The 25,611-nt window shown below is 38.0% G+C and overlaps 3 protein-coding genes across 3 annotated transcripts; 1 reads left to right on the forward strand and 2 right to left on the reverse strand.

Moving 5' to 3' along the window:
- Positions 1 to 2,264: 2,264 nt before the first annotated feature.
- On the reverse strand, positions 2,265 to 3,502 carry N7481_007311 (uncharacterized protein; the record flags this gene model as incomplete). Its single annotated transcript, XM_057266530.1, has 4 exons — positions 2,265 to 2,488; positions 2,562 to 3,066; positions 3,119 to 3,193; positions 3,311 to 3,502. The coding sequence occupies 4 exons, from the start codon at positions 3,500 to 3,502 to the stop codon at positions 2,265 to 2,267; spliced, it is 996 nt and encodes a 331-aa protein (XP_057120731.1).
- Positions 3,503 to 6,503: 3,001 nt separating this feature from the next.
- N7481_007312 (oleate hydratase) lies at positions 6,504 to 8,170 on the forward strand (the record flags this gene model as incomplete). Its single annotated transcript, XM_057266531.1, has 2 exons — positions 6,504 to 7,063; positions 7,132 to 8,170. Coding segments are annotated over 2 exons (1,599 nt in total), but the record flags the coding sequence as incomplete, so codon positions are not given.
- Positions 8,171 to 24,052: 15,882 nt separating this feature from the next.
- Positions 24,053 to 24,499, reverse strand: N7481_007313 (uncharacterized protein; the record flags this gene model as incomplete). Its single annotated transcript, XM_057266532.1, has 1 exon — positions 24,053 to 24,499. The coding sequence occupies one exon, from the start codon at positions 24,497 to 24,499 to the stop codon at positions 24,053 to 24,055; it is 447 nt and encodes a 148-aa protein (XP_057120733.1).
- Positions 24,500 to 25,611: the final 1,112 nt, after the last annotated feature.

The raw sequence follows: 25,611 nt of genomic DNA on the forward strand, positions 1-25,611 counted from the left end.
TCTTAATCTCCTACAATTCTAATAATATATACATCCATACAATACATCAATTATCCTATCTATTACCAACGAATAGCTTCTTATTAGATCATCTGATCTACCTATACTTCCCTGAGCCTAGTAAGACATATAGTCTTATATTCTTTAAGGCTTTACTAATAAGCTTATACTATAACTTTAGTATAAGCTTATAATAGAGAAGTTTTATATAATTCTTATAGGGGATTAGAGTATTATTAGTAAGATAGGTAAACTTAGTAAGAAAAACTATAAACTTATCAGTATCCTTTATATAGAGCTTTTTAAAGTTAAATTTAGTGTAGTCCTAGCAGACAGGGTCCCTATAGATCTGCTTTAGGTAGTTAAGGATATTATTACTATTATTAAAGATAGTATTATCATTATTATTATTTAGGATAAGGATAATCTGGTTATATATAGTACTGGTTAGTTAACTAGCTATATAGGTCTTATAGAGCTTAGGGATTAAGAAATAATCTATATTTACTTATAGCTTTATTCCTATTACTATATACTAGCTCCAGAAATTTATATTAGTCCTAGTCCTGTCAGTAAAGACTGGGCGGTTAGCAAACTTATAGGTTTTGGTCTTTGGTTTTACCTCTGGTACTTCTGGGTGAGGGGTATCATAGCTAAGGCTGAGTTCTCGTAAGAACTTATTATATTCTTATCAGAGTTTATCTTATTCTTGCGGTTCTTACACTATGTCTCTGAAGCGACTAATAGATCTGAAGCACTGAAAGCCCTCTAATACGGTTATTTTGATTATATTCTTATAGATCAGGAAATACCCAAAATAGACGAATCTCAGCCACCAAAGCAATCCGAAAGCTTGAAAAAAATGGCAGGGGATATATTCCTATCTTAGGCGTAACTATAAATATTAGAGCAGCTTAGCAGACTGAGATGTTAGAGGCAGGGATAGACGATATTATTTATAAGCTATATCGTATAAACGGATTGTTTAAGAAAGTAAACCAACTCATAGCACTTACGACAGATAAAAGAAGAAGAACAGTTATACCTTCTTGTTGGTAATAAATAGGCAAAGTATTTCCATCAGGCTAATTAGCTTTCAGCAAATTGATAAATAAGGAAATTATTTCTTTTAGTTTAGGTATATTTTCTAAAGTAATCCTAAAGTCTATAAAAGTAATCCTAAAGTCTATAAAAATAAAGAAATCAAGAACCTTATAGAAAGTAAATATTTTAGCTCTAACTATAAGAATAACTAGACTATAGAAGAAATATACTTTGAAGATAATAATAGTTATTATTCTAGTAGCTAAAAATATCTTTATTAGAAAAATTAGTAATAAGATAAAGTATTATTATTAATAATTTAATAAATAATTAGATAACTTTCATAACCACTCCAACCTCAGAATCTGCACCACGGAAACTTAAGCTTACCTATGTTGTTCGCAACTATAGGCCTAGTAAGAAGGCAACCTACGATTTATATACCCTTTTCTCACGGATATCTGCCATGATGAGATCCTGACGCAATTTTGGCAGTTTCTTATTTTTATCTTTTATTTATATTACGAAATAAGTAGAAGCGAAACAAGTATACATGAGGCCTTGTCTAACAATTATATATCACATCGCTATATTCCACCGTTATGATATCGTTTTTTGAACAAATATTTTCTCCTCTGACTCGGCCTAGGGTAGTGATTGGGTTATTTCGGTTATTTGGACGGGTTTTGATCACCGCAGTTTAAGTTTTTTGAAAAGAAATATGATGTCAATCACCATTAGCTATCTCTCCAAACTACTAGTACATGTCAAAGTAGAATACCAACAACTATGGTACTTAGGATTCGACTGAACAAGAAATAGAGACTCTGAGTATCCAATATGGTGAAAATTTCGATGTAACCTGATTTTCTTTAGCGCTTCACCGGAGATGGAAGAGAAATATGAATTGGACATAGGTTACACGGGGTAGTAAACCCTTTCATTCTATTCCTACATTCCAGGGCACCCATAATAGTATTAAATATCAATATCCTTGACTTCATGAATATTTCATCTGACGATGAAAATCGTATTCTGTGCCTTTTCCATGGTTGTAGGGATTATCATTTCCGTTTACGTTTTTATCAAAATACGTCTCTTGGCGGGAGTTTAGGTTCGATTAGGTGACTTTCTATTCCATCACCAGCCATCCATTGTCCAATTTGCCTGGTTGGGATATTATCTCAGCCATTGATGCCAGGCTATAATCTCACATCTAATTATTGAGATTCTGCTTGGTCCACCCTTGATTCTGGAAGCGATGAACCTGTCATAGGCACCCCTGTAGTATCAAGAGAATGGAGCTTGCTGTTAAATCTGACAATGCCTTTACGCAAAAACCTCATACAGGACTGAAAGAGGGGCTTCATTAACAGTAACGAACCACAGATTATAGTCATGTTAAGCTCTACTACTGTCCAAATTTGCGTTAAGGAGCTGCTGTCTATGTATAGGATTAGTACTGTACAGAATTATCAAAATAATGATATTTTGAGGTTATGAAGGTAGGAACCCACAAGTCAAATTGTCCGTCTGGTAGTTTTTAAGTTCCACCAAACGAAGGATACTGAAAATGCACACTCTGGAGGAAGGAGTTATGTTAGCATTGTGACCTCTAAATGTGATGCGAAGAGCGACGTACAAACAACCTATTGAAAACAGTAATGTAATTTCTATCTTCTCCTGGAGTGGAGTTTGAAGTTTCCGAACTATAGGCAACGGAAGGCAAAGAATAAAGACATCCTCTGCCACCGAGGCAGACCCAATGATGATGTAAAAGGTATTTTGTCCGCGCATACAATGGCCTTCGATGTGTTTAATCCAGAAGTATCGCACAGGCCAACACTGGAAAGTATTTCCAACAATCGCCGTTACACCCCAGGCGATGACGAAGGTTATGACAGCTCTGGCAACCTGTCTAAAGCGGCTAACGCATCCAAGCAATCTGTGAAGGAATAATACAATTGAAACCTTCACAAACACCTGGGCCGGCGGCCAAAACTTTTGCGAGATCCATTGCACCTAATTAGATCGATCAGCGTCGCTTTCAAAACACAGCGGATACCCTATTTACCAACGAGATCTTCAATCGCTGTTCTGGTGACAGGTCCCAGATCCTGGAGCCAGTGTTAGGTAGCAAGTTGCCCGGCTAGAATAATTTGGAAGCTTACGACTCTCCAACCCCAATTCCAAGATACGCCGCTAAATTCAGACTAGCCAGCCATATGTCCCGTCATATCAATGCGAAGAGATACACACAATACACCACACAAGTTGAGAAACCATAAGTTTTGCACAGCAACCCCATTCCCATCAGATAATCTTCGACACGCAATCCGTGAACCACAAGATATCGAGCATAGAGACGGAAAGTGAAGATCACTGTGGCGAGAGCTGTACTAATAATGGGAAGGATAATCAGGACATTTCTCCAGTAGTGAGCTAGATGTTTTGTCATTTCGATTTGTAACAAACAGAATTCGCAACTGAATGACCTGACAAGCGGAACCAAGTTACTTTCGCTCGTAAGATAGCAGAAAGTCATTCTGTAGGATCAATAGGCAGGTTGAGCCAAATTTCAAACGTTTTAAGTCCTGAGACTTGAGGTGTTATCGCAACTTGCGTTGAATATGTACCATATATGACTTTAAGCGTGTCAAGCGACCATATGTTCGTCCGCGGGAGACGAAATTATCAGGGAATAGAAATCATGCCGTCAAGGAATACTCGCCTGTCACCAATCAGCCTTAAAGGTGGCAAATGAAACGAATAGGAAATCATCGCCGGCTGTTTCGGAAGAAGAGACTAGACGTCACTTGTCTTCCTACACACGCAACAGACCGGGCGTGGCGACCCGCCGAGCCTCGCCGGTTTGGTCGGAAGCGGACACCATCGATTCTTATTCGCACAAAATCTAAACACCGCACCACGGCTCGGTTGACCGTCGAGATTGCTGCCGAAAGTTTTACTACGGTTATGTATAGATTGCGAGGAGATGCTCGTATAGACTCAGGACTAGCAAGCAGGTGAGTCTCTAATTGAGATAACCGAAGTCATACCACCTTACGTCATTATTGGCAATGAGAGTCGCACCGATGGACTTAGCTGGATACGACAACTTCGTCCCAAGCCACACCGACTGCTAAGCTTGCGAAATCTCCAGTTTAATGCCGGTGCCACATTGCAATAATCGAACTTATGGCTGCCCAGGCATTGGCATTGGCGCCGGACACATGAGAAACTTGACAGGCTCGCTGAGCTCTACAACCAAAGCATTCACCGACAGATAAATCTCAACGCCGCCGACATTACAAATAAACAATTGATTGACAACCTTGTGAAGGAATTCAACTCGCGCGAGCTGTTTCTCTTCATTTTGATCAAAGATGCTGAAATCTCCACGAGCGCACAAGATACCGAGCCTGAGAGCGCCGAAGAGCTCAACCAGAATTATTTGAGCGTCCACCAGGTAACCTCAGTGCATGGGTTAACGCTTTCCGCACAAATTTCTGTCAGCTCTTCATGGCAACAGCATTCCTTCCATTGCTCAATAAGGACTCTGAGTAAGAATATGGTCGGTCTAGTACCGCCCTCAATATAACCCCCGTCTCAGGAATCGTAAAGGTTTCACAGTATCTCTTTGCAAAGAATCCTTCCATCTCTGTTGCTATTCATTTGACTAAAATGCTGGCCCATGAGATCATGACCCCAGGTTTGCCAATCCATATCAATAATAATGCTTCTAGAGTTTCACGGGTGAGATGGCTACCAGCGATAGAGATGAGAAGCAAAACAGCTTCATTAGGGAATTAACTGTAAAAGATTGCTTTAGCTAGGCCGGAAAAGGATTAAGATATGACCAGTGCCATTCTTTTTGCCACTGCCAAGCAGTATCTGAGTGGGAAAACTGTTGCTGTTGATGGCGGATATGTTCTTGCGGCTGGGTCTCTATAAGACTCTTTACCTAATATTTAAAGCACTGTCTTGGCCAGCTAGATATGGTATATGAAATGGCGTATTGAATCTTATGGAAGGTCAATGCATCGTTCTGCAAATTTCTATGGCCCATTTCGAGAGTCCCTCATATGTAGTTTGTTAGTCAGATATAGGATTGTTTCCCTGACAGCTAAACCCCTCCAACGCGTAGTATAAGCCCTATAAATCGTTAGACCTTCGTCGGTCGCAAATTGCAACCTAGCCTCTGAGCCAGAAAAAAGCACGCTTCTTTTACGTAAATTCGAAGAGTTTCCCTCCCCAAGGTCCTTCATTGTGCTGGAAACTTCAGTCACCACTAGGATGCTAGGGGCTTGCAGGTCGGTATGGGTCTGCGATTCTGTACAGCCAGGTTCATAGCTAGAACATTGAATTCAGACCCACATTAGACATTAAGACACAATACGGAGGACCTCGGATGGTTTATATCCTTTTTGAAGCAGACGAAAATAAATGCAACAATATTACTGAGGTGGGTGGATCTGATACTTTGCTGAATATAGCTCTATGCTGAAGGATAGAGCTGTGCCGGATCCGCCCGACAATCCGGGACCTGCATTCGGTGGCAGGTCAATTCTGGCAAATGAAAGAAATCAATTTATCTTTTTGCTTATTGCACCCAGGGAGGCTAAATATTTGTCAGTACATGCTCTCACTCCAGTGGGTGGAGGCAATACTCGGTCGTCGGCTTAGTGTTGGGTCAAAAATAAGGAGGTATGGTCAAATGGCCCACCTGTCACGTCATGATGCCTGGTTGCTGCATCCTCGTGGACTTCCAGCATACGGTAATCTCTCGGATGCTAATTTGCGTATTGCTGACATACTTTGGCTTGGCGTCTAGTCTTGAAGGCAGTGTTTGCAGCGCAAGTGGCTCTTTGCTGTTTGCGGAACCTATGATGTAATTTATACAAGTTCACCAATCCCGTCGAGCTTTAATGCAGAATATTGATACTTCCAACTCAGATTCTGATAGTTGGACGTCTATATCAACACCACTCGAGCGAATGTCGAAAGATTGGCCAAAATCTCGCCGGCCAGGGTCTTTGAAAGAATCTTCACTATCGTGCAACGTGGGCCTGGCTGTCACCTTCGGCAATGCCGAAGAAGCACCAGAAGAGTCATAGGGAATCCGGGAAAAGAAACAAATAGAATATTGGGCATATGCAGCCTCTACTGGATATTATTTTCCATGGAGAGTCTTGACAGTTGAAGAAGGTCTCGCTTCGAAATCAATTCGTTTATCGTAGTTGCAATTCATCATCCGAACAGAGTAGGGTCCAGGGTTACTATATTTGCCTGACATCATAACCATCCGGTGGTCACCGCCATCACATTTAGATTATATAAGCGTCGAAAAAGCACAAAAATCCCATTTGACCTTTCTTGAGCATATGTGAGTTTCTTTCTCAAGTCGTGTAGATCGGTGAATTTTTCTTGCCTTTTAACAAGAAATCAAACTACCAGAATCCTTCAATTCGTCCGACATGACCCTTCAGCAACTTGAATCTCGCTGCCCAGATGGCATGGATGCTTGGATACTTGGTAGCGGTATTGCCTCGCTCACATCGGCCGTACATTTAATCCAGGAGGCTCAGATTCCACCCTCTCGAATTCACATCATTGAAAGGCTAGAGAAAGCTGGTGGAGGGTCAGCCAGCACTGGAGATTCTGTCAATGGGTACGACTATCATGCTGGGGCAATACCAGCATTCAATAATATTTACATGGAGAGGCTCCTGTCTATTGTGCCTTCCATTTCAGACCCAACAAAGAGCACGCTAGACGATATACGCGAATTCAACAGCACAAGGCCGCCTCACAAATGTCCAAATACACGCTTCCTCTCACGCAAGCCTTCAGGTTTGTTACGAAACAGTTCCAAACAAGTACGGATAGGATTGAGAGACCGCATATCTTTGTATAGGCTTTCCTCAAAGACAGAGAAGGGCCTAGGACGATCTCGAATTCAGGATCACTTCTACTCGAGCTTTTTCCAAAGTAGTTATTGGTTGATACTGGCTACTACGTAGGTATCTGTACTTACGCAACTACAATCATTCGGAGATATGCTGACCGATACCTTGCGACGGACAGTTTCGGCTTCGAACCAAGTCACAGTGCTGCTGAGTTCCGTCGATATGTGCAGTGGTTCAGAAGGGGCAAGCACGAACTGAACCACTTACGGCCGCTCGACAACGGACATTATAACCGCCACGAGTCTATCATAATGCCGGTCGCTCATTTCCTCCAGTCAAACGGAGTCGATTTCCGCTTCGGCACTACTATTGCAGATATTATCCTTGATGAAGCCCACCAGCGTGTTTGCTCTATCCGTACTGTCAAAGACAATATACCGGAGACAGCCATCGATGTCGGGGTCAACGATATTGTGATTGTATCTCTAGGCTCAGTGATATCTGGCGCGACAAGCGGAACAAATACCACACCACCGTCGCTCGAAATCATATGCCCTGAGAATGACCTAGACGAAAACTGGCTGTTGTGGCTAGAGTTATCGACAAAAGACACAAAATTCGGGAATGCATACAACTTCTGCACAAGGATGTCTGATTCCAGGCAGGAGTCGTTTACTGTGACGCTCAAAAGTCCAAAGTTCTTCGACCTCTTCGCCGAGTTGACAGGCGATGCTCCAGGTTCTGACGAATTTGTCACCCTCAAAGATAGCAATTGGTTGTTCAGCCTTAAGATCCCGAACCAACCCATGTTTCCTGACCAGCCGGCAGGAGTTCAGGTATTCTGGGGCTATGCAGTGTTCCTAGAACACAAAGGAGATTACATCAAAAAATCCATGCTCGAGTGCTCGGGTGAGGAGATCATGACTGAGATCCTGCACCATTTACAATTTCCACTGGAACCGATCCTTCGTGATTCAATTACCATCCCTTGTGTTGTGCCACGCATGGCAGCACCATTATTGCCAAGGGAACATTGTGATCGCCCGCAGGTTATTCCTGAAGGAATGACGAACTTGGCGCTAATCGGGCAGTTTGTGGATATTCCAAATGAAATCGCCGGTACGATGGATTATTATGTGAAAGGGGCACAGATAGCGGTGAATCATTTGATGGGTTTAGATCAGTACTCGGTTCTCAAGGATGACTTCTGCGACTAAGGTTCAGAAGCTGTTGATTACCCTATGGTGCGAACTCAATTTGATCATAAGATGCTCTATCTCGCTTACTTGAGTAAACCATAGTAAGAAGTTCATTTTACAGTAGTTGCTGAGACGCCGTGTCTATATTTCTGTAAGGGTGCAACTACAACCGCTTTGCTTGATAGATTCAGATCGCTCAGCAGTCGATTATTATTGGAAATTTCGGTTTCACTCGTCTTTTAGGGGGCCTGTACTACAGCAGGGTACACTCTTGGCCCTTTCCAGTTGTAGGACAGGGAGGCGTCCAAGGCCTTGCTTCACACCACCGGAAGCCTTGAGCAATCCCACCACTTTGAGCGACCTAGTAAGTTGCTCTGCGACATGGGGAAGCACCTAGCTCAGTGCAAGCTACTGATAGAGTCCTCCTTTAGACTTCACTCAAGTTTATTGCGAGGCTTTCACATCGAGACGATTGGCTGGTCGCGAGAGAAAAGGGTTGCTCTCGGTCCGCACTTGCAAATTTTAGAATATTTGTCAATGTATTTTCTCTGATCAGACAAGGGACATATCTTAGAGCAGCGTTTGCTGAATCTACATTGAGAAGGAAGCGGGTCGGGGTTGTCCAAGGATCTCAGCACAGACAAAACGCGCGTGCATACAAAACTTTCAGTCCGTCCTTGTCACTTGAGTAGACGGACGGCAGATTCCTCAACGAGAGGAACAAGCACATTTGATACAGCAAGCCTATATCCTATCTCTGACAAGGCTGACGCTGGTCGCGGTTGATCTAGATTATTGGATAGGTCGGGGTGGATAAGGCAGGCCTTAGACCAACACCCTAGTATAGCAGCTATCAACCTAAGCAAGCTAGATACTGGGTAATTGAAATATTGGTTGATTAATTAAAGTTTATTATTCTTCTTTTTCTAACTATAAATAGCTTATCTAATAATTAAAAATTAGAACTAAACTAAATTTAAATTAATACTATTATCCTTATAGAGTTAGAAAAATCTAGGGGAAACTATAGATAGGTTTGATAATACTTAATATTTAGACTTAGAATATAATATTATATCTATAGATATAGAAAGCCCAAATAAGAAATATAATATAATTTTAAATTTTATCTAAGTTGAGGCTATAATATAATACATTATAAGATTTTAAATTATTCTTAATATATATTCTTTTAAATAATACTTATTATACTAATAAATAAAGATCTTTTTATGAATAAATCTCAAAAAAAATACAAATTTAATTAAAAAATTCTAAAATAAAGATATGATAGTCTAAAAGAAGATTAATATAATTATTATAAATAATCTAGATAAAAAATACTAAAGTATTATCTCCAAAAAGCTACTATACTATAAAATATATTCTATATCTTATTAAAGAAATACTAAGATAAAAACCAATTAAACTTTATTATAATATTACTATTTTAACCACCAATACTACTACTATAATACCTAGTGTAGTGGGGGAATCGCTCTGGTGATGTCAGGTGACGTTATAGGCCTTAGGCCTTACAGGCAGTATATAAGCCCTCGATGATAGTTAACTTAAAAAACACCTTTCAGGTCACCAAGGAATTCTTCTTTCTACTGAGGCTAAGGTTGCGGTATTGGTATATCGCATATTCATGAAGACTCAAATGTCTTATTAGTCGCTTCTCGATAGCGTCACACTTTGTCTACTACTCTCCTGCACTCTTTGAGTGTGGTGGTTTTGTCCTCTTGCGATCGACCTGTCTGCCAATGCAGACTGCCATTAAGCATTCCCATCTTACACTAGTCAATATGATATAATTAAAATATATATCTAAACTACTTATTTAGCTACTAGGGTTATAGAAAACCCTAATATTACTGTATTAGTATATAAATATAATGTTCTAATACAGTAAATTTAGATATACTATCTTAGTTAGGCATCGCCATAACCCATTTTGGGTTAGAGATACCGACCCAAAACCCAACCCATTAGGTTTTGGGTTATAGGAGCTATATCATAACCCAACCCAAAACCCAATAGGTTAAACCCAATAACCCAGTAGGTTCCTATTTCAACCTATTTTAGCATAATTTATTCATAAATTTTATATAGTATATTTTAATACTTAATTTATATCTTTTTTTCTAGAAGGATTTAGATACTAAGATTTTACATAGATATATATATAGTATTAATCATTATATATTTAAAGTTTAGGACTAAAAAATACAGTAATAAAAGAGTTATTAGAAAAATAAGACTTTTTGTAAAGATATATATATTACCTAGTAGGGTATACTACTATCTTTACTATAGAGCTCTATAATTTATTTTATTTTTAAATATACTACTTCTTAGCCTTTTAATTTATAATATATATATATTAGATATTAAATAATAATAATATTAAATAAAAAACTTAAAATACCTATATATAAGGCCTAAAAACAGTACTGATATATCCTATATTTAAAAGCTTAGTATGTTTGCCTTGTTTACACTAAAATAGGAACCCACTGGGTTCCTAATTGGGCTAGGTTAGGTTAGGTTGGGTCCGGGTTATAGTGGGTTCTGGCAATGCCTAATCTTAGTTATACATCTTATAGTATATACTAACATAATTCCCGCCCGAGTAAAATACCCCACCAGAAATCACATATTCTTACCTACTTACCTACTCCAACTATCTATTATACCATCAAAACGTACTGAGCAAAAAGCAACCAAGAAAGAAGGCAGAGTCCTATTAGATTTATAAGCTATTTAAAAGGGTTAATTCAAATAATTCGTATAGCTATAAAGCAATTCGGTATATCTTATATTATCTTATCTTAACGGGCAGATAGCCTACCCTTATTCATTAATATATACCCAAACAGCCATATACTAACTTAATTAGAAGAGGATTTACTTACTGAATAGATTCTCTCTATAGATATATATAGAGCAGTACCTAGGCCGGCTACTATAGAAGAAATAGCTAATATCCTACTAGCTGTATATAGTAGCTAACCTCTGCCTACTGTTAGTAAGAATTAGCTATCTAAATTTATTCAACGTTATGATAAGCTATATACACTACTTAGTATAATACGACTATCAGTATATACTGAATAAAGACCTAAAATTACTATAAGAGTGGTTTTCTACTGTATAATATATTATTGATAAAAACAATATTTAACCAGAGGATATCTATAACTTTAATAAGATAGGCTTTATAGTAGGCCTTATATTCTTATAGAAGGTATTAACTTAAGCAGAATTCTATAGTCAGAGATATCTCCTATAGCCAGAAAACTATAAATAGGTATAATAGTTACTAAGTTATTAGGCTAGAGACCTATAACTAGGCAAGGATATCAGACAGTAGAGGTCAGACTAGGCAGTTAATACAGAGACTGATTCTTAAGAAGATCAAGAATCCTAAATACTTATAGGATCTTAAATATATTAGGGTTTAGGTAGATATTAATATATAGATAACTCAAAGAGAATTTATCTATAAATTAGCCTTAAGAGTCTAGGGTATTATATACTTTAAATCCTGTAATAATTTATTCTTCTTTCTTAGAGTGGGCTAACTTAACTATTAATAAATATTAGGATTAGGTTAGATAATCTAAGCTAAATAGTATTATCTTAGATAAAGGCTCTAGAATAGATACTGCTTTAGGTATATTTATATATAGATATAAATAAAGTAATATAATCTTTTTAATACCTTTTAAGATAAAAGTTTCTATCTTTATATTCTTAACTTTTACTTTTCTTTTATCTTTACCTTATCTTATTTCTTTATTTTATTATTAAATTATAATCTTTTACTATATCTACTACTATTAGTTTTATAGCTACTAAATTTAGTAGTTCTCTCTCTATAGATATTATTTATTCTATTAATAATTATTAGGGTAGTTATTATATAGCTAAAGATAAAGATTATACTAAAGCTAAGGATAGAGATAATAATAATAATAATTCTAGAAATATTACTAATACTATCCTTAGTCTTTATTTTCTTTATAATTAAATTATATATATTTTTATTTTATTTTCTATATCAAGTATATAGCTAAAGTAGTCCTTTGTTTTTTTATTAGTACTATTTGTATAATTAAACATAACTAAGACTATTCTAACTTAATTATCTATATTCTTTATAAAAAATAGTAAGACTTACTTTTAGGTATAATACTTTTCTAATTTATATTTAATTTAATACTAATTTATCTAGATATCTTATAGGATCTATAGTAATTTATACTAGCTTTAGTTAATTTTTAACTAGATATATAAAGTTTAGAATAATAGTATTATTATTATTATTAGTAGTAGTAGTACTATATCTATCTAAAATATAAAAGTAAGACTATAGTTATTAAAAAATCTACTTATCTTTTAGTATATACTCTATTTTAATATATAGAATATAGATTAAGTTATAGAGAAATATACTATATTTATTATTAAATAATAAAAGAGATTAAATACTAAGACTAGCTTATCTTCTGCTTAGTCTTTTAGTTATCCTAGTAATTTTCTATAGCTATAGATTAGTAATACTGATTTTAATCTCTAGTAGAGTATTATTTAATTCTTTTTCTTAGAAATTATAGTAGGGTTAAAGTATAATATAACTCTAAATAGTATTATTTTAACTTTAGCTATAGTATAGATTATTAACTAGATTAAAGTACTTTTAGATTTATATAGGCTTCTATAGTAGTCTTTATTCTTTATCTTACTTATCCTTTTCTTTTATAGTTAAATAGCCTTATTTAGCAGAAGTCTAATAGCTTTTCTTTTTAGTATTAATTTAGATATAGTTTAAAAGAGTTTTAGGGGTGTTTTATTATTATTAGAATATAGTTTTTTAAGTTTATTTCTTTTTTAATAAAGATATTATATTTTTTATATTTTCTAAATACTCTATAGGTTTTTATTAGTTATATTCTAAGGGCTATTTAGTTTATTTTATATAGTAGTATAGTACTTTATTAAAGATTCTTTTACTTTAAATCTTTTTAACTTTTTATTTTTATTTATCTTTAAGTTTTAGTATTAGTATTAGTAAATTATCTTTATTTTAGCTATTCTATAGCTTAAAAAGAAAGATATAGAAAATATTATATAGTCTTAATTTTTTTTTTGTAATATAATACAGTATATCTAAATACTAATCTTTATAAAGATATAGAAAAATCTAATTTACTAAGAAAATAGCTTCTTTTCTTTAGCTTTAAAGTAGAGGTTTTTTATTAAAAGAAATATAAGGCTTCTAAATTTAAAGTTCTTTAGCTTATAGATCTTATTATATAACTTCTACTATACTTCCTATATAATTTAAAGCTTTTTTATAGTCTTTTTATAAATATTTTAAAGATAAATTATCTATTCTTTAGTACTTAGGGCTTTTTTTTAAGTATTTTTTCTAGGGCTTAAATTTAGAAGTTAGGATTATATTTTAGTAGTATATAGAAAGGGATTTTATTAGTAAATATATTAATAGTATTATAATATATAAATTATACTATCTTAAGAAGTTAAGCCTAATTTAATTATTCTTTATTAATAAAATACCTAAGATAATCTTCTAAAACCTAGTTAAGTCTTTTTATCTATCTGTTAGTTTAGAGATAGAATATAGTAGAAAATTATAGCTTAATCTTAGAATAATAATAAAATTATAACTAAAATCTACTTATAAATATAGGTCTTTAATTAGATATAATTTCTTTTAGATTTTTATATTTAAGTTTAATTTAATTAAAGAAAAGCTTAGTAAGATTTTCTGCTAATATTATTATTAATATAGAGAGAAATTTAAAATATTTTATAAGTTAATAGATAATTATTAGTATTATATTTTTTATCTTTAAAGATTATAATAAAGAATCCTAGAATAAAGTCTATATTTAGCTCTATAAATAACTAATAGAGAATTAGAAAAAGTTAGAGTTCTTTATAAGGTTAATACCTTAGTACTTTAACTCTTTAATATATTAGGTATATTATAGTATATTTTTGTATATTTTTTAGTAGCTTTTTTTAGTAGAATTTTCTTTTTAGAAGCTTTTCTATATATATTTTTCTAAAATATTCTATAAGTTACTTATTATAATAAAGCTTAATTAGTTTTTATCTTAGATTCTCTATAATAAAGATATAGAGATATTTTTTATAATATAGAAGTTTTTTAGAGTTAATACTCTAATACTTTCCCTATAGAATATTTTCTAGAATTATATTAATTTTTTTCTAAATTATCTTATCTTTATTTTAAAATTCTTTAATTAATTATTTTAGTTTTCTTAGAGATTTATCTATAAATAGATCTTTATTTATAGTTATAGTAAATACTATTTAAAAGAATATAAATTAAGAATAACTTAAAACCTTATAATATATTATATTATAGCCCTAACTTAGGAAATCTTCTTTATTATTTTCTAGATCTAAATAATTAGCTTTACTAAACTTATCTATAGTCTTTTTTAGATTTTTCTAATCTATAGGGATAGTAGTATTATTTTAAACCTAGTTTAGCTCTAACTCTAGGTTACTAGCTAAGCTATTTATAGTTAGAGAGAAAAATAGTAATAGACTTCTATAGGCTAATATAGTTATAATTATTAATCCTTATTTTTCTCTGCTTTTCTTTTTAGATAGTTTTATATCTATAGAAAACTACTATACTTTTATAAATAATATAGCTATAATTTACTTATAAATTAGGCCTAACATCTCTTTAGCTAGTAGAGACTTTTCTTTACTAAAAGTTTAGAATAATCTATCTATTAGATTTATCTTATCTAAATAGTAATAGATTATAAAATTAAAAGATATTAGAGATAGATATTATTAAGCTTATTTTTTATTAATCTTTAGTTAATCTATAAATAATTTTAAATTATAATAGTTAGTTAAGACCTTAACTTAATACTAGCTTCCCTTAAGATATTAATACTAGTATTTAAATAAATAAATAAATATAAATAGTTTTTAATCTAGTATTATATAGTTCTGTTCTATAGATAAAAATTTCTTTAACTAAAAGATAATAAGATACTATATTCTTTAATTATTTAGTTATAAAAGAATTCTAGCTATTCTAAAACCTAAGATATTAGTCTTAAGTTAGATAGGTCTTTCTAGATTAAAGTATTATAAAAGAGATATAGTTAAAAAGATTCTGAATATATAGCAATAGCCTATTGAGCCTAATAGAACCTCATAGAATCTGATCGATAGTGGCAGACTATCTGGATGCTGTGGCAACTCTGGCTATCTGCCACCTATATAATTGACTCTGCCACCTATATAATTGACTATGGTGCTAACTATGGCAACCTATATAATCAATTACCATTCGATGCTAATCATGATTAATACATTACGACGACTTATTGTTGTGTGACCATTATAATTACTAATAATGGTGGCCTGAGGCCTGCTAAACCTCAGGGATAAATAGCATCTCAATCTCCTGCAATCCTAATAATATATATATCTATGCAATACATCAATCATCCTATCTATTACCAACCAACAGCTTCTTATTGGATCATCTGATCTACCTTCTACTTCCTTGAGCCTAGTAAGATATATAGTCTTATAAAGATATTAATAAAATTTTAAAATACTTTTAATTTATAGTTATCTAGCTTAATATTCCTTAGTTTCTTTTTATTCTTATTTTCTTTAAAGAGTTCTATAAGTAGTAATATAATTAAGGAGTATTTTTTAATAAATCTTTAATAGAAGTTATAGAATCTTAGGAAGACTTAGATATCTCTATAGGATATAGGCTATTTTTATTCTTAGATAGCTTAAATTTATTTTAGGTCTATAGAGATACTATTTTAACTAATAATAAAGCTAAGAAATTTAACTTTTTTCTTATAGAATTAATATTTTAAGGCTTTAATAAATAGCTAGGCTTTTTTAGCCTTTTAAATATAAGACTAAAGTATTCTATATACTTTTTATAGATTTTAGAAAAGATAAAAATATTATCTAAATATATAATATAAATAATATTAAGAAGACTATAAAATATAGTATAAATATAGCTTTAGAATATTACTAGTATATTAGTAAAGCTAGATAGTATAACTATATATTTAAAATAGCTATATTTTATATAGAAAGCTATTTTCTATTTTTCTTCTTTTTAAATATAGATCCTATAGTATATATCTTATATATTAGTTTTACTAAGATATCTAGCCCTAAAAAGTTAGTTAAGAATCTCTAATATAAAGGATAGAGAATATTAGTTTTTAATAGAAACTTTATTTAATCTTTAATAATTAATATAGAGATATAGTCCTCTGTTCTTTTTAGATATAAATAGGATAGATATACTAGTTAGGCTCTTTAATAGTCTAATTTAACTATTTACTAAATTTTTATTAAAATACTTCTATAACTCTATAAGTTCTATTTATAAGAAAGAATAAATTAGGCTATATAGAGATAATATATTTTCTTTAAGCTTAATTAAGTAATTAGTCTCTTTCTATAGTAGTATAATCTTAGAGTTCTATATTTTAAATATATTCTAAAATACTAATAATTTAGAGAAAATTTAGTCTTAACTTACTGTTAATTTTTCTTCTTTTTCTAGAAGAAACTAGACTTCTTTAAGTATCTTAATAACTATAAAGATATAAGCTTAATTTCTATATACTTTTATAAATCAGTAAGGCTTTAACTATTCTATTATCTTCTTTTTATATTTAAACTATTATTATTTCTGCTATAGAGTTAATATAATTTATATTTTTTAAATAGTTATATTTAATAATAGTACTAAAGATCCTAATAAATAAAGATCTTTATTAATAGTAATATAGAGATATAAAAACCTTTATTTAATTCTCTAAAAATTATATATAGTAATTAGAATAGTCTATATACTATAGATAGGGATACCTTATTAGTCTACTACTTCTAAAAAAAGTATTATACTTAGCTTAATTAAAATAATATTTCTAAATAAATTTATAACTAATAAGATCTATCTTTATATAGATATTAATATCTATATATATTTTAATATTATTTTAGATATAAATTAAAATATAGAGATAAATAATTATTTCTACTTAAGACTAGAAGTCAGAATTTATAGAGGCTAGTTTAACTTTAGTACTTTTTCTAAGTCTTTTAATTAAATATTATTATAGTAATACTAAGGTTTTAAATAAGCTTCTTAGATCTTTATCTCTAAGGTTCTTAATAATAGATAATATTTACTTATCTAATAGTCTAGCTTACTATATGTTACGGACCCTGCGACACGAGGGGCCGCGACCTACAGATGGGCCACCGAGAGCCAACCGTTCCTAGGAAAAGAACGCAGAACCGGATCACGTGACCAACGGCCAGAATCAGCCTCTGATTCGCCGTGTCAAACAATACTGCACTAAACCACGAGACGGCTAGCGCGACGCAAGAACAAGCGTTCTTTCTACCGTCACCAACTTTACGCCAGAAGTACAAGTACCCGGTAAGACCACGTGACCTTGGGTATACCAGTGGGTATACCAACGGGTAGATGGGAGGGTCGATTCTGGTATACCACCAGACATACCCTCCAACATACCACACCACGGAGGATTAGGTATATAGGGACGCTCGTCCACGCACATGTATTTAGTTCTCCGCGATCAATCAATCTAAGTTACTGTGACGTACCTTTCGGATTACTCTTCTAGTTTCACACAAGTGACAAACCCACACAAGTACGGGGAGCTCATCGGACTGACCTACTTGGCGCCCTACCTGGCACACCCTTCGAAGTTACTCAACAAGACCCGAGCCCGTGTAAGGCTTAGCATAGCAACGGTACGGTTGCGAGTCGATACTTAAGGCTTTATTGGTGTTTGCTCTTGAGAGGCCGAATCCAGCCCTCTCAGCGCAAATCGTTATTCTACTGAATAACAAAAGTGAGTTCTACCAACTGTCCAAACACTAATAGTGCGACCAGTTAGCGAGTGCGTAACACATTGATCGCCCTGTCAACACGAAACTGTGAAGTTTAGTCACCATGTCATCGCACGGCAGTAACAGCAAGGGTAAGGCAGCAGAGCCTGTGCCTCCCAAAACACAGTCACGACGCCCTGACCCCGAATCGGACGACGAGGATGAGAAAAGAATCAAAGAACTAGAACGACAAATCAACAATCTTATCAACCAGCTCAACGCATTCGGTCAAGGACACAATCGTGACATGAGCGAGCTACGCGAGTCTATTCAGCAGACTGACGCACAGCTCGGCGCACCATCGCCCATGGCACCGAAGTTGCCTAAGGCGGAGAACTTTGATGGAACTCGCTCTAAGTTGCGAGGATTCCTCACGCAAATGAACATGTACCTCGACGTCAACAAACACAGGTTGAACACCGAAGCAAGCAAAGTCATCTTCGTGTCAACCTACCTTCGAGGACAAGCATGGGACTGGCTCGAGCCATACGTCCGAGAATACTATGAGAAAGAACGCTCGGAATGGTCGACCACCGCATGCACCATCTTTTCCAGCTACCTCAAGTTCAGAGAACACCTGGAGAAAACATTCGGCGACATCGACGCCAAAAAGACAGCTGAACGGAAGCTCAAACGACTCCGACAAACAGCCTCAGCATCAGCATACACGGCTGAATTCATGCAGCAGGCAGCTATCCTTGGATGGGACGACTATGCATTGATTCCTTACTATGATGAAGGACTCAAGTCGCACATCAAAGACGAAATCGCCAGAGTTGGTGACTTCGACACAATGGATAAACTCATCGATTTCGCGGTTCGAATCGACAACCGTTTTTTCGACAGACAAATGCAGAAAAAGGAAGTGGAGGGATGGAGAAAGGGCAACGGACGCCCGACCCATCACCGGTTCCAACCTCAACGACAACAGCGACCTAACCGGAACAGCGATCCGTACGGTCCACGACCAATGGAGCTCGACGCAGCAAGACTCCCAGACGAAGAACAGAAGCGTCGGAAGGACAACAGACTCTGTTTCAACTGTGGCAAGCCAGGCCACATGTCAAGAGACTGTCGCAGCAGAAAGGACGACAAAAAACCACAACAGTTGCGCGCAACTCAGGAACGAGGGGCGTACGACACCACTGGGGTGGAAAAAACACAGCGACTCTGTGCGACTCAGGAAGAAATACGGGACGAGACAGGGGATGTCCTAAGAACATTGTCACAAGACAGACTAAGACATGAGACAAGTGTCCTAAGAGAGGCCACGACACAGGACGGTGGGCGCCATGGGACGAAACCCAAGGAAGACGCAACAGGAAACGCACCAACTCAGAAGAAGAAGCGAGTCAGAAAGAGCATGATCCAACAGCCTAGCCAGAACTGGATGATGAGCTGGCCAACGACAAATGAACAAACCGAGTGGGCGGCAGAATGGCCACCACTACACACCAATGAACAAAAAACAAAGCCAGAACCTGAAACGCAGGAGCTCAAGGCAACAAGAGAAGCCAGTCAGGCTACAGTCGACTCACAGCTCGAAGAGTACGACAGACAGGAACAGTATCCACGGATTGACCTGGACACAGTCGAAAGTCAAGGGTGGACCCGGTACGCCTGGGAACCCATTGACCCCCAGGAACTCACGGGCCGACCCCAGGAGCGGGGCACGCGGGACCCAGGAGCCACGAATGGACTCCCAGGAACGCTGGAGATCCCAGGAACTCCACCCCGGCTCCCAGGAACGCCCTACGAGTTCCTAGGAACGCCTCAAACGTCCCCAAGACATGAAGAACTTCCAGAAACGGTTAAGGAGCTCCTACGACATTGGACAACCTTGCCTGAGGAAGAAATACAGGAAATCCCAGAGACCCCACCAGAGGGATACTGGATGAGCTACCAAGAGGAGCGGGAACTACGACAAGTCTACGAAACTGGCGGCATGGCCCCAGGGGACCCTCGCAGGATCCTTTTTGACGAATCAGACGACGACGAAACGGCGCCGTACGCCATCAGCACGGAAGGAACATGCCCGTGCCACAGGGAGAATTGCGCCTGCATCGGATACGCACGACACCCAGATCATGACCTAAGAGCCGCGATTGGATGCTACGACTACGACTGCAGAACGCATATGCAAGGCAAACTGGACCATGGGGGAATCGAACCTAAACCGCCGCAGCGATTGCAACGCCCAGAGTGGAGACAACAACTCGCAGCGACGGCGTGGGGGAAACACATGAAGGCAGAAGCACTGATCACCTTCCACGGGGGGAATGAGATCAGTGCACGAGTCATGATCGACTCAGGAGCTGCAGGAAACTTCATGGATTCGAGCTTCGCTTCAACCGGCAGAGTGCCGACCATCAGGAAGGCCCGCGCCACTCCTCTCGTCGGGCTTAACGGGGAGAAACTCAGCGAAGGGATCACACACCACACAGAATGGATCGACATGATTGTTGGCAACCACCTCGAACCCATATGCTTCGACATTACGGGATTAGGAGGATACGACGTGGTGCTTGGTATTCCATGGCTACGCCAGCATAGCCCAAGGATCGATTGGCGAATGGACGAAATCCACTTCGACCACTGCAAATGCAAGCAGACAGAAACCAGATGGACTGGAAGAGAACCACCGAGCATTGAAGGGCCTAGCCCCGGGACGGCAGGTACCTATCGCGACCCGTACGAGGACGAACCTAAACGGAGTCAGCGGCCCAGAGGCAGGGCATCAGGTAGAATCATGGATGTGGACGTCCTCGCGACGACGGAACAGCGTCCAGACATGTCGGATGACGAACTACGAGACTACATCATGATTCACCACGAATCACGACGAGCCCTCTGTGCAACAGGGGAAGAAACACAGATACCTGAGGAGTACTCCGAGTACCGGGATGTGTTTGAGGCACCAGCAGATGGCGTACTCCCGGAGCATGGTCCGTTTGACCATGAGATTAGGATCAAGGAGGGCAAGGAGCCAACCTTCAGGCCAATCTACCAATTATCACCGTTGGAATCAGAAACCTTGAAGGGGTACATCGAAGAAAACCTCAAGAAGGGATACATCCAGAAGTCATCATCATCGGCTGGATATCCAATCATCTTTGTGGACAAGAAGGACGGAAGCCTTCGACTTTGTGTGGACTATCGGCATCTGAATGAGATTACCATCAAAGATCGACACCCGTTGCCTCTCATCCAAGAGATGCAGGATCGCATTCAGGGAAGTGTTTACTTCACCAAATACGACATCACCAACGCATACAATCGCCTCAGGATTAAGGAAGGCGATGAGTGGAAAACGGCGTTCAGAACAAAATACGGGCATTTTGAGTATACGGTCATGCCGTTTGGACTCACGAATGCGCCCGCAGCATTCCAACGTTTCATTTTCAGTGTATTGGAAGAATACCTTGACATCTTCGTGATGGCATACTTAGACGACATCTTGGTGTTCTCCAAAACCATGGAAGACCACGTGCAACACAACAAGAAAGTACTGCAAAAACTCAGAGAAGCTAAAGTCACACTCAAACTCAAAAAGTGCGAATTCCACGTTAAGGAAACGGATTTCCTAGGATACGTGATCAGCAATAAAGGATTCGGCATGCAAGAAGACAAAGTCAGGAGCATTCTGGATTGGCCAACACCCAAAAATGTGAAAGAAGTTCAACAGTTTCTAGGGTTATGCAACTACTACCGACGTTCAATTGATGGGTTCGGAAAAGTTGCGGTGGACCTCAATAAACTAACAAAGAAAGATCAAAAGTGGGTCTGGGACGACCAATCAGAAAATTCGTTCAACGCCCTCAAGAAGTTGTTCGTCGAGCGAACAATACTTGCACCTGCAGATCCAAGCAAACCATACACGGTGGAAACCGATGCATCTGACTATGCACTCGGCGCACGACTTACCCAACCAGGGGATGACGGGAAACCACGACCAGTTGCGTTCTGGTCCAGGAAAATGATACCCGCAGAAATCAACTATGACATCCACGATAAGGAACTGCTAGCCATAGTGTCAGCACTCAAGATCTGGAGAGCATACCTGGAAGGGGCAAGCCACCAGGTTCTTGTGAAATCGGACCACAAGAACCTCACATTCTTTACCAGCACGAAAGAATTGACAAGACGACAAGCACGATGGGCAGAAACCTTGGCAAGATACGATTACAGGATCGAACATTGCCCAGGCACAGCCAACAGCCAGGCGGACGCGCTCAGCAGAAGACCCGACTACGCGATAGGGGTCAAGGAAGCCGTTCCGGCCATACTCAAGGAAAATGGAGACGGTCACCTAGTGTACAATCACCAGATTTTGGCCGCCACCAGCGAAATCAAAAACGATGGTTGGATGGAAAGACTGAAGAGCAGCCTCACCGACGATCCAATCATGGAGAAAGAAATGGATGGGGAATACATCAAAAATGACAACGGGTTGATCTACATCCACGGATTGATCTACGTCCCACGACGACTTCAAGACGAAGCGATACAACGACACCACGACGACCCAGCGCACGGTCACATGGGAGAAGAAAAGACAACGGAACTCCTTTCGAGGAACTACTACATCCCAAGCATGCGCAAGAAAGTGATAAGATATATCAAGCAATGCGACACCTGTCAACGAAACAAGCCATCGCGACACACTCCATATGGCGAGTTACAGAACTCGGAAGTACCAACACGACCATGGGAATGGATTACGCTCGACTTCATTACCAAACTACCCAAATCAGACGGGCACGACATGATTATGGTAGTGGTGGACCGATTGACGAAATATTCATATATGATACCAACAACAGAAACCATCGACGCAAACACCATGGCTTTCCTGTTATTCAGATACATATTCGCCAACCACGGAACACCCCAGAAGATAACATCAGACAGAGACAAGCTCTTCACGAGCAAGATGTGGCAATCATTCGCGGATATGGTAGGCATTGAGCATAGACTCTCCACCGCCTATCACCCACGAACGAATGGCCAAACGGAAAGAACCAACCAGACCTTGGAACAGTACCTAAGGCACTACGTGAACTACCAGCAAGATGACTGGGCAGGACTGTTGCCACTGGCACAATTCGCGTACAACAACAGTATGCACACAACCACTAAGGAAACACCATTCTTCGCAAACTGTGGGTACAATCCCTCGATCGTTGGCGAAGCAATCGGAAAAAAGACAGAAGCAGAGTCATCAAGACTACTAGCTTCACAACTCAAGCAACTGCACCTCCAGTTAGCTAGAGATATCGAATTTTTCAACCTACGGATGAAACACTACCACGACAAATCCCGCCAGAAGGGACCAGACTTCAAAAAGGGGGAGAAAGTGTACCTCCTACGTCGGAACATCAAAACCAAGCGACCGAGCTCGAAGCTCGACCACCTAAAACTGGGACCTTTCGAGATTGAAGAAAAAACAGGACCGGTCAATTATCGCTTGAAGCTACCAGACAGCATGCGACGCATCCATGCAACATTTCATATCTCGTTACTCGAAACCGCACCAGAAAACGCTGAACTCGCTACAAATGTGGAAATAGAGGAGGAAAACGAAAACGAATATGAAGTAGAGGAAATTCTAAACATGAAACGCGTCAGCGGAAAACCTCACTACCTGGTAAAATGGAAGGGGTACGATACCTCGGAAAACACATGGGAGCCTACCGAGAACCTGACGGACTGCCGCCAGCTGGTTCAACGGTTCCACCAGGAGACTGGCCAAAAACACCATCAAGGGAAGAGACGTCCGGGACGGCCCAGAAAGCATCCGGCATCTGGTCCATCGACGCCACCAACCTCGTCAGACTCGAGTCTGACGTAGCGGCCAACTGACGAATCTCTTGCTGCTCGGCCAAACGGTCGAACTCGGACAGTTCAGCAAGAAGAAGGAGGATCGTCCTCGTTGAGACGATCCGACACTACCGAGTCGTGATCCAACATCCGACCACCACGATCTTTAAGAAATTGTTGATGCTTTTGCAAGCGAAGTATCTTCGCCATCGCTTCGTTCATCTTTTGGGAATACTGAAGAAATTGCTTTTGGGCCTCCGTGAGGTCCGCCGACACCTTCTGCTCCTCCCGCTGCAGGTCATCCCACTCCTTGTCGGTATGGAAGCTCCGTTCGCACACCTGGCCTCGACGGGCGCAGGTAGAACACTTCTTACTGTTCGCATAAGGACTCATAATGCAACACTTGCCGCGAACCAGGCAATAATCACAAGGGGATGACGTGGGGCGACCAGACTGTTCGATTCTAAGGGCAAGACGATTGTTGTCAGCGTACTTGTTACGTTTCGGTTTTTGAACAGCGGGTTTAGGCATGGTGAACCATGACGGGAAAATTAAAAATCAAAGGGACCGACACTTACCTGAGGGGGGTGAGCGGTTATAAGGGATTCTCGAGGACGAGAACCAAGGAGAGGGGGAGATGATGTTACGGACCCTGCGACACGAGGGGCCGCGACCTACAGATGGGCCACCGAGAGCCAACCGTTCCTAGGAAAAGAACGCAGAACCGGATCACGTGACCAACGGCCAGAATCAGCCTCTGATTCGCCGTGTCAAACAATACTGCACTAAACCACGAGACGGCTAGCGCGACGCAAGAACAAGCGTTCTTTCTACCGTCACCAACTTTACGCCAGAAGTACAAGTACCCGGTAAGACCACGTGACCTTGGGTATACCAGTGGGTATACCAACGGGTAGATGGGAGGGTCGATTCTGGTATACCACCAGACATACCCTCCAACATACCACACCACGGAGGATTAGGTATATAGGGACGCTCGTCCACGCACATGTATTTAGTTCTCCGCGATCAATCAATCTAAGTTACTGTGACGTACCTTTCGGATTACTCTTCTAGTTTCACACAAGTGACAAACCCACACAAGTACGGGGAGCTCATCGGACTGACCTACTTGGCGCCCTACCTGGCACACCCTTCGAAGTTACTCAACAAGACCCGAGCCCGTGTAAGGCTTAGCATAGCAACGGTACGGTTGCGAGTCGATACTTAAGGCTTTATTGGTGTTTGCTCTTGAGAGGCCGAATCCAGCCCTCTCAGCGCAAATCGTTATTCTACTGAATAACAAAAGTGAGTTCTACCAACTGTCCAAACACTAATAGTGCGACCAGTTAGCGAGTGCGTAACACTATAGTTAAAATAATTATTTAAAGAAATTTTAATAAATTAGTTAATCTCTCTAATAAGTATATTATTTAGATTATTATTATTTTAAGAAAAAAATAGATAAGGATTACTATTAATATAATAAAGATTTAGATATAAATTAGAGTTATTTTAATTTAGGTATAAATTATAGTTATTTTAATTTAGGTTAGTTTTAGGACTATAAGGATTCTTTAAGTATAGATTTCTAGAACTTTTTTAATCTTATTCTTTACTATTAGACTAATTTAGAAATAAGT

The sequence above is a fragment of the Penicillium waksmanii genome (genome assembly GCF_028829765.1).
Source record: "Penicillium waksmanii strain IBT 27052 chromosome Unknown utg000007l:1.0-4314555.0:1.0-4317578.0, whole genome shotgun sequence".
In the NCBI taxonomy this organism is placed as follows: Eukaryota; Fungi; Ascomycota; class Eurotiomycetes; order Eurotiales; family Aspergillaceae; genus Penicillium; species Penicillium waksmanii.